Source organism: Protomyctophum bolini (genome assembly GCF_963924005.1).
Source record: "Protomyctophum bolini genome assembly, chromosome: 8".
NCBI classification, from domain to species: Eukaryota; Metazoa; Chordata; class Actinopteri; order Myctophiformes; family Myctophidae; genus Protomyctophum; species Protomyctophum bolini.
In genome coordinates this window covers 2568203-2578230 of record NC_137869.1, presented here as the reverse complement: position 1 = coordinate 2578230, position 10028 = coordinate 2568203, and the positions used below count along the sequence as shown (strand labels likewise).

Sequence of the window (10028 nt, the reverse complement as noted above, 5' to 3'; positions counted from 1 at the left end):
ACACAGTATAACAGTGTATTTTTTTTGTGCAAGACATGAAAAAAAAATCATATCCGAAAATCTCTACATTTGTTACAACATATCAAACGCAAACTCTTGTAAAATTCATAACACAGTGGTTTGCAGTAACGATACTGCTGTCTTTGTGCTTCCCTGGATGCACATGCATAAAGTGAATGGCAAATCGAGTGAAAAATCAAATGGCAAAGTGAGTTTAATGTAATTTAACATCGTTGAATGCAATCATATTGGACTTTTCTGTTTTCATGTATGAGTTGTCAAGGCCAGAAAGTACTTTTTTTGCACTCAACTGGGCTGTATTTTGCGTGTCTTAAGTACCAGATTCTATTCCCTAACTTGAGTAAACTAAAGACCTGGAGGCGTGGTCAATGCCATTTGGCTATTCTGAGTGGCCAAAGAGCATTGATCATCACGCCTCCAGGTCTTTAGTTTACTCAAGTTATAGGGAATAAGACCTGGTACTTAAGACACGCAAAATACAGCCCAGTATGCGTTCCTATGCATATATAACTTCCTGGTTTGACGATGATGTCACACCGCATATCCTCTATTGGCAACAAAGCGGTGGAAAAGGGGTTTATGTGGAGTGATTTCAACATGTCTTCCTACTTTAAGGAAGAACGTTATCACATCGCTGTGAAGCGTTCGTCGTCTGTGAACGCTCCGTTGCGAACGCCGTCTAAGCTCTCCTGAGCGACGCCGTTCTCCACCACCTCATCCTCTCCATCCTCTGGCGGTCCCTTCTTCTTCCTGGAGGAGGGTTTGGACCTTAGAGTATATAATACAATAGAGACGGCACCCAGAGGAAACCCTGAGGCCAAATGGACATAGTGGCCGAATGTGTCATTGCAGCTCGAGCCAGCGCTGCTCCGTTGACTATCATTGCGCAACGTTCATGTGATCGAGGCCATGACACGTGAACGAATGTTTCATACGTGAACGCAGCACAAACGGCACAATGATAGTCAACGGCCAGCGTGTGTTTGAGGCAAATCCATGCCAGAATGCATTCTGTTCCTACCAGGAAGGAGGAGTGAAATCGCCTCATGCGCTTTATTTTGATTATTTTGGGGGGGGGGGTCCCCAGTTAAAATATGATTATTTTGGGGGGGTCCCCAGTTCAAATATGATTATTTTGGGGGGGTCCCCAGTTCAAATATGATTATTTTGGGGGGGTCCCCAGTTCAAATATGATCATTTTGGGGGGTCCCCAGTTCAAATATGATTATTTTGGGGGGGGGGTCCCCAGTTCAAATATGATCATTTTGGGGGGTCCCCAGTTCAAATATGATTATTTTGGGGGGGTCCCCAGTTCAAATATGATTATTTTGGGGGGGGGTCCCCAGTTCAAATATGATTATTTTGGGCGGGTCCCCAGTTCAAATATGATTATTTTGGGGGGGTCCCCAGTTCAAATATGATTATTTTGGGGGGGTCCCCAGTTCAAATATGATTGTTTTTTGGGGGGGGGTCCCCAGTTCAAATATGATTATTTTGGGGGGGTCCCCAGTTCAAATATGATTATTTTGGGGGGGTCCCCAGTTCAAATATGATTATTTTTTTGGGGGGGGTCCCCAGTTCAAATATGATTATTTTGGGGGGGTCCCCAGTTCAAATATGATTATTTTGGGGGGGGGGGTCCCCAGTTCAAATATGATTATTTTGGGGGGTCCCCAGTTCAATTTTGGGGGGATCCTCACCGTCTCCTCTGGATCACGGAGGACAGCAGCAGGAGAACGATGCCGGCGCCCACCAGGCCGATGACCACCCCGAACACGATGAGCCAGGGGGGGGTCTCGGGGACCAGGGGGGCCGCCAGCGTGGGGGGGATGCCCAGGAACTCCAGGGTCCGGTCGGTCAGCAGGAAGGCACTGTTGATGCGGTGCCTCGACATCCTGAACACATTAACCCATTCTGACCTGAGATCAGATTCTAAAAAATGTTCTTCGACATCCTGACAGTTTTCCTGAAAAAGCTTTGTTTCTATGTCTATATGTCGTTCTTCGATTTTCCCAAAAATAGCAGACCTACAAGCTCGTAGAGCGCCACTCGGTGGCGCGCTATGGGCTTGTAGATCTGCTATTTTTCAATAGCTAAAGCATGACATAATGCTATAACACCAAAAGGGATGGGTTTATTAGAGCTGGAAACAGCTGACCCACAAGCTCACGATGCAATGCGACGTGTTGTAAGCTTGCATGTTTGCTATTTTCAGTGTGAGACATCATCCTACGACAAAAAGCATAAATCTTGCTTTATAGTTTAGTGGGATCCATCTTATGATGATTCTAACAAACAACCAATCCATGAGAGGTGTGTGCAGAGGACGAAGTGGTCGTAGACCTACTTGTTACTTTATGAATGTGTGTGTGCGTGCGTGCGTGCGTGCGTGCCTGTCTGTCTGTGCACGTGTTGTGTTGTGTTGTGTATAGTGTAGTGTGTATCTTCACCTCACAGCTCTCTGTGTAGTGTTGTGTAGTGTGTATCTTCACCTCACAGCTCTCTGTGTAGTGTTGTGTAGTGTGTATCTTCACCTCACAGCTCTCTGTGTAGTGTTGTGTGTAGTGTGTATCTTCACCTCACAGCTCTCTGTGTAGTGTTGTGTAGTGTGTATCTTCACCTCACAGCTCTCTGTGTAGTGTTGTGTAGTGTGTATCTTCACCTCACAGCTCTCTGTGTAGTGTTGTGTAGTGTGTATCTTCACCTCACAGCTCTCTGTGTAGTGTTGTGTGTAGTGTGTATCTTCACCTCACAGCTCTCTGTGTAGTGTTGTGTAGTGTGTATCTTCACCTCACAGCTCTCTGTGTAGTGTTGTGTTGTGTGTAGTGTAGTGTGTATCTTCACCTCACAGCTCTCTGTGTAGTGTTGTGTATAGTGTAGTGTGTATCTTCACCTCACAGCTCTCTGTGTTGTGGTGTGTTGTGTAGTGTAGTGTGTAGCTTCACCTCACAGCTCTCTCCACGTCCCTCTTGTTGTGTTGTGTTGTGTTGTGTTGTGTTGTGGTGTGTTGTGTAGTGTAGTGTGTAGCTTCACCTCACAGCTCTCTCCACGTCCCTCTTGTTGTGTTGTGTTGTGTTGTGTTGTGTTGTGTTGTGTTGCGTTGTGTAGCGTAGCGTAGCGTAGCGTCGTGTGTATCTTCACCTCACAGCTCTCTCCACATCCCTCTTGTCGACCGTCTGTGTCGGGTGGTCATGTGACACGACCACGAACCAGAACGACACGCGGGGCGTCTCCCCGCACACCAGCACGCTGGACACACTGACGGCCAATCACAACACAGTATATTACACACTAGACACACTGACGGCCAATCACAATGCAGTGTACGTTAAACACTGGACACACTGACGGCCAATCACAATGCAGTGTACGTTAAACTCATACCAGCATGCGGAACACGCTGATAACCAATCACAACACTACACTAATAAATTTAGTCCATTATAAGAAACTAAATTGATAACATTGCTTTTCAAGAATAGCGATGAGATATAGCAGATGTACAAGTTGTGAGCTTGTACATCAACTTTTTAACGTTTTGTTTTTCTTTTTCGAAGCGCCCAATGAATCAATATAAAATCCTAATGTTTGAACATCTTTGAGAATTATTATAGATTATGATCCTGGACACATGACAGAAGAAAGTTTAAAAAAAAAAAGGACTGTGAGCATCCAGTAATTATTCATAATTATTATTATGTGTTATGATTATTATTACAAAGTATTGATGAGTGATCATAACAATCAATACTTCTTCAGTGTTACGAGAAGATTATTATGCATTATGAACAGGCCTACAGTAATGCATTATCATAGACATGGACTTCATACTAAGTGTGAATGAAATACAGCTCCTACTTGTATTGGTCAGAGTTGTAGTAGGTCCTCATGGAGAACGCCAGGGTGGAGCGAAACAGGAACATCTCGTTGTCATTCCATGTGTACTGAGGTAGTAATACAACAAACCGTTAGTGTGTACTGAGGTAGTAATACAACAAACAGTTAGTGTGTACTGAGGTAGTAATACAACAAACAGTTAGTGTGTACTGAGGTAGTAATACAACAAACCGTTAGTGTGTACTGAGGTAGTAATACAACAAACAGTTAGTGTGTACTGAGGTAGGAATACAACAAACCGTTAGTGTGTACTGAGGTAGTAATACAACAAACAGTTAGTGTGTACTGAGGTAGTAATACAACAAACAGTTAGTGTGTACTGAGGTAGTAATACAACAAACAGTTAGTGTGTACTGAGGTAGTAATACAAGAAACAGTTAGTGTGTACTGAGGTAGGAATACAACAAACAGTTAGTGTGTACTGAGGTAGTAATACAACAAACAGTTAGTGTGTACTGAGGTAGTAATACAACAAACCGTTAGTGTGTACTGAGGTAGTAATACAACAAACAGTTAGTGTGTACTGAGGTAGTAATACAACAAAGAGTTAGTGTGTACTGTGGTAGTAATACAACAAACAGTTAGTGTGTACTGAGGTAGTAATACAACAAACCGTTAGTGTGTACTGAGGTAGTAATACAACAAACAGTTAGTGTGTACTGAGGTAGTAATACAACAAACCGTTAGTGTGTACTGAGGTAGTAATACAACAAACAGTTAGTGTGTACTGAGGTAGTAATACAACAAACAGTTAGTGTGTACTGAGGTAGTAATACAACAAACAGTTAGTGTGTACTGAGGTAGTAATACAACAAACAGTTAGTGTGTACTGAGGTAGTAATACAACAAACAGTTAGTGTGTACTGAGGTAGTAATACAACAAACCGTTAGTGTGTACTGAGGTAGTAATACAACAAACAGTTAGTGTGTACTGAGGTAGTAATACAACAAACAGTTAGTGTGTACTGAGGTAGTAATACAACAAACCGTTAGTGTGTACTGAGGTAGTAATACAACAAACAGTTAGTGTGTACTGAGGTAGTAATACAACAAACAGTTAGTGTGTACTGAGGTAGGAATACAACAAACAGTTAGTGTGTACTGAGGTAGTAATACAACAAACAGTTAGTGTGTACTGAGGTAGTAATACAACAAACAGTTAGTGTGTACTGAGGTAGTAATACAACAAACAGTTAGTGTGTACTGAGGTAGTAATACAACAAACAGTTAGTGTGTACTGAGGTAGTAATACAACAAACAGTTAGTGTGTACTGAGGTAGTAATACAACAAACAGTTAGTGTGTACTGAGGTAGTAATACAACAAACAGTTAGTGTGTACTGAGGTAGTAATACAACAAACAGTTAGTGTGTACTGAGGTAGGAATACAACAAACAGTTAGTGTGTACTGAGGTAGTAATACAACAAACCGTTAGTGTGTACTGAGGTAGGAATACAACAAACAGTTAGTGTGTACTGAGGTAGTAATACAACAAACAGTTAGTGTGTACTGAGGTAGTAATACAACAAACAGTTAGTGTGTACTGAGGTAGTAATACAACAAACAGTTAGTGTGTACTGAGGTAGTAATACAACAAACAGTTAGTGTGTACTGAGGTAGTAATACAACAAACCGTTAGTGTGTACTGAGGTAGTAATACAACAAACCGTTAGTGTGTACTGAGGTAGTAATACAACAAACCGTTAGTGTGTACTGAGGTAGTAATACAACAAACCGTTAGTGTGTACTGAGGTAGTAATACAACAAACAGTTAGTGTGTACTGAGGTAGTAATACAACAAACAGTTAGTGTGTACTGAGGTAGTAATACAACAAACCGTTAGTGTGTACTGAGGTAGTAATACAACAAACAGTTAGTGTGTACTGAGGTAGGACTACAACAAACCGTTAGTGTGTACTGTGGACTCGTAGTAATTGCGAACGCAGTGAGCACTTACTACGAGTAAGACGCGCGAACGCGGGAAGCGAACGCACTCAGCTCCATATATGGGCACAAAAGGGGCCAGGTCCACAACAAACAAATCACTGGCCCCTTTTGTGCCCATATATGGAGCTGAGTGGACCTGGCCCCTTTTGTGCCCATATATGGAGCTGAGTGATTGCTGATGCAACACACTCCATATTTGGATAGCGGGACAGACACACGGACACACGGACAGACATGATCTGCTAGGTCTCATAGTAAGTGCTCACTGCGTTCGCAATCACTGCGTTCGCAATGAGACCTAGCAGATCATGTCTGTCTGTGTGTCTGTGTGTCTGTCCCGCTATCCAAATATGGAGTGTGTTGCATCAGCAATCACTCAGCTCCATATATGGGCACAAAAGGGGCCAGGTCCACTCAGCTCCATATATGGGCACAAAAGGGGCCAGGTCCACTCAGCTCCATATATGGGCACAAAAGGGGCCAGGTCCACTCAGCTCCATATATGGGCACAAAAGGGGCCAGGTCCACATATACAGTAACAGCGGGACAGACAGACAGACAGACAGACAGACAGACAGACAGACAGACAGACAGACAGACAGACATGATCTGCAGGGTCTCAGCTGCGTTCGCTTCCCGTGTTTGCGCGTCTTACTGGTAGTAATACAAGTTACAGTTAGTGTGTACTGTGGTAGTAATACAAGTTACAGTTAGTGTGTACTACACTTTGGTACGGATAGAATAAAACAACAATACTGTATAGCCTACTATGTGGTGCACATAACACAACACTGTGTATTTCTTTGACTAAAACTATGATGCTATTGTCACTGGCAAAACTATGTAAAAACTACAAAACAAGCTAGGAGGACTTGAACTATGGGACTACATATATTGACCATTTCGTCAACAAACAGAAACTAGACTAGAACGTCAGGGAGGGACTAGTGGACAAGAGATCCAGTAGAACTTAAATGACAAGTCATTTCATGTTTGGTCGCACTGGGTTTTTGGACTCGATCTACAAGCTCACGACGTCTTCCAGGTCACATTTTAGTCGACTGAAATCGTATGGTATTCAGTCGACTTAAACTAGTCCAACACTAAAACATTTCGGATGACTAAAATATTACAAAAACTAAATGGAAATGTAGTAAAAACGACGTCTAAACACTGGGACACAATGTGAGTGTGTACTATATTGTTACACATAAAAACACAATGTGAGAGTGTGTGTGTGTGTGTGTGTGTGTGTGTGTGTGTGTGTGTGTGTGTGTGTGTGTGTGTGTGTGTGTGTGTGTGTGTGTGTGTGTGTGTGTGTGCTCAGCTTTTGAGGGAAGGCATTCAAGGTCGCACAATCACATGCAGCTTTAGATCTTTGTGGCCTCTCAAATATGTACTCGCACTTATACTGTCAAATCATGTGTATACTTTTAATCTCCACAAAGGCATATTCTACGGGTCACGATATACTAATGACTGCAGTGAGTTCACTCTACATTGGATGGATACAAAGCAAGCGTTTGAGATGAAACTTCAAACTTCAAATGTAATTTGATTATACACGTGTAGATGAATGAATAAAACACACATACGGCTTTGTCTCCCAGAGCTGTTTTGATGCTGAGTCGCACTTCATATCCACGTGACGCAATCCCTGGCAGAAAAACAACACAGCTTAGACGTGCACGGGTCTTTGACAATGGGTTAAAACGACACAGCTTAGACATGCACGCGTCTTCAATGGGTTAAAACGACACAGCTTAGACATGCACGGGTCTTTGACAATGGGTTAAAACGACACAGCTTAGACATGCACGGGTCTTCAATGGGTTAAAACGACAGTGGGCAGTTCAGAAACCAGTCTGTGTCTCATGGGAGGGCGGTGGGCAGTTCAGAAACCAGTCTGTGTCTCATGGGAGGGCTGTGGGCAGTTCAGAAACCAGTCTGTGTCTCATAGGAGGGCTGTGGGAAGTTCAGAAACCAGTCTGTGTCTCATAGGAGGGCTGTGGGAAGTTCAGAAACCAGTCTGTGTCTCATGGGAGGGCTGTGGGCAGTTCAGAAACCAGTCTGTGTCTCATAGGAGGGTTGTGGGCAGTTCAGAAACCAGTCTGTGTCTCATGGGAGGGCTGTGGGCAGTTCAGAAATCCGTCCACCAGTGACACAGACCTCTAAGGATTAGCCTACGCTGCAAGTGCATTATACAGACTATAACTCAGACTGTTAACCCATTCTGACCTGAGATCAGATTCATACGAGGTTTCCACTGGACACACACTGGTCTGATGAACCCATTCTGACCTCAGATCAGATTCTAAAAAATGTCAGTCGTTCTTCGATTTTTCTAAAATAGCAGACCTGCAAGCTCGTAGCGCGCCACTCGGTGGCGCGCTACGAGCTTGTAGATCTGCTATTTTTCAATAGCTAAAGCATAACGTGATGCCGACACCAAAACGGGTTCCCGCACAGAATGGGTTAAACTTAATTTGTTTTGTAAGATTAGATTAGTTTTTGATAGAGGGGAGCTCCTGGTTGTGGTCATTGCTGACAGCTCTTTACACTGTTAACGCTGTTAGAAAGATTAATCATAAACTTCAATGGAATCCACTGTCTGCACTTAAAGGGATATTTCACTTTTAAACACAGACTACTACTATAGGGTCATTCCTTTTTTAACGTCTACTCTGTGTTTTGTGTGAATCCCAGACAGTTTTTAATCGGGTTCAATGTTTTACAGGGTGTGTTTTCAATGAGTATAATTGTATAATTGTCACAGTCCAACCCAGTAAATTAACCCTATATGGGAGCCAACCCAGTAAATTGACCCTATATGGGAGCCAACGCAGTAAATTAACCCTATATGGGAGCCAACCCAGTAAATTGACCCTATATGGGAGCCAACCCAGGGCAAAGCCAGGAGGGGAAAGAAGCGCACCGCCTACAGTATGCAGGCGTGCTGCGGCGGGACCGACCAGCTTGGCTGACGACACTGAAGCTAAACAGTGTCCAGGTCTGGTGCAGAGTCGCGTACAACATCAATAACCCATTCTGACCTGAGATCAGATTCATAACGAGGTTTCCACTGGACACACACACACTGGTCTGATTAACCCATTCTGACCTGAGATCAGATTCTAAAAGAAAAATGTCAGTCGTTCTTCGATTTTTCAAAAACAGCAGACCTACAAGCTCGTAGTGCGCTATGAGCTTGTAGATCAGCTATTTTCAGCAAAGAGATGTGTACCAGCACTAGTCAATCAATACTTTCCATTGATTCAATATGTATTAAAACCAACAGACATACAACCACGTTCATTAAGAAAAAAAGAATGTAAGCTTGTATAGATCGTCTACATTTGCAAAGTAAGGCATTGAATATTCCCGAGGAAAATAAAGTTTAAATAATGGAGGTGCGATTGATTCTTGCCTGACAGCGCAACGATAACATTCAACAACAGTCGATAGTCTACAAATAATTAAAAAAAATCACACCCGTGTGAACGAGTGGTGCAACTCCCCTCTCTCTGCCCCCCTCCCCCTCCTCTCTCTCTCTCTCTCTCTCTCTCTCTCTGGCACACTGTACAGCATATTATTATGATAAAAGCTACTCAGCAGACAGACACTAACCGGCATGGCAGAGGGTTATGTCGTGGGCTATACCTACCGGTCTCACAGGGTGGCTGGGCCTGCAGCTGCAGGGCAGGTGCCAGGCAGAGCAGCAGTGCCAGGCTCTCCAACATCACTCAGTCCAGTCCAAACAGGGTGCAGGCTGCAGCGTGCAGGGATGGACTTCACTCAGTGCTTCAGTCAAACAATGACCAGCAGCACAGCATGCATGGGTCAGCTGCTGCCTGGGAATGAATGAACACACAGCGCCGTGCTTAATGGTTAAGCCAAACACACACCTTCTACATACACACCTACTACACTCCTACCTACCTACGTATTAACTGCTTTCTACCTGGCAACACTGTTTTGGACATGTTACGAGAAATGTACACACACGCACACACGCACACACACACACACACACACACACACACACACACACACACTCACACTCACTGGTAATTATTAATAATCATGCATTCTGCCCCGAGAGCCTGGAGTAAAATTCATTCAACTACCACAACTTATGGCTACTATTAAAACATACTTTTATG

At 43.5% G+C, this 10028-nt stretch overlaps 1 protein-coding gene across 1 annotated transcript; it reads right to left on the bottom strand.

Annotated features, from left to right (window-relative positions):
• Positions 1 to 647: 647 nt before the first annotated feature.
• cltrn (collectrin, amino acid transport regulator) lies at positions 648 to 9605 on the bottom strand (the record flags this gene model as incomplete). The annotated part of the gene is made up of 6 exons (XM_080769645.1): positions 648 to 771; positions 1722 to 1916; positions 3163 to 3279; positions 3880 to 3965; positions 7461 to 7522; positions 9530 to 9605. The coding sequence occupies 6 exons, from the start codon at positions 9603 to 9605 to the stop codon at positions 648 to 650; spliced, it is 660 nt and encodes a 219-aa protein (XP_080625771.1).
• Positions 9606 to 10028: the final 423 nt, after the last annotated feature.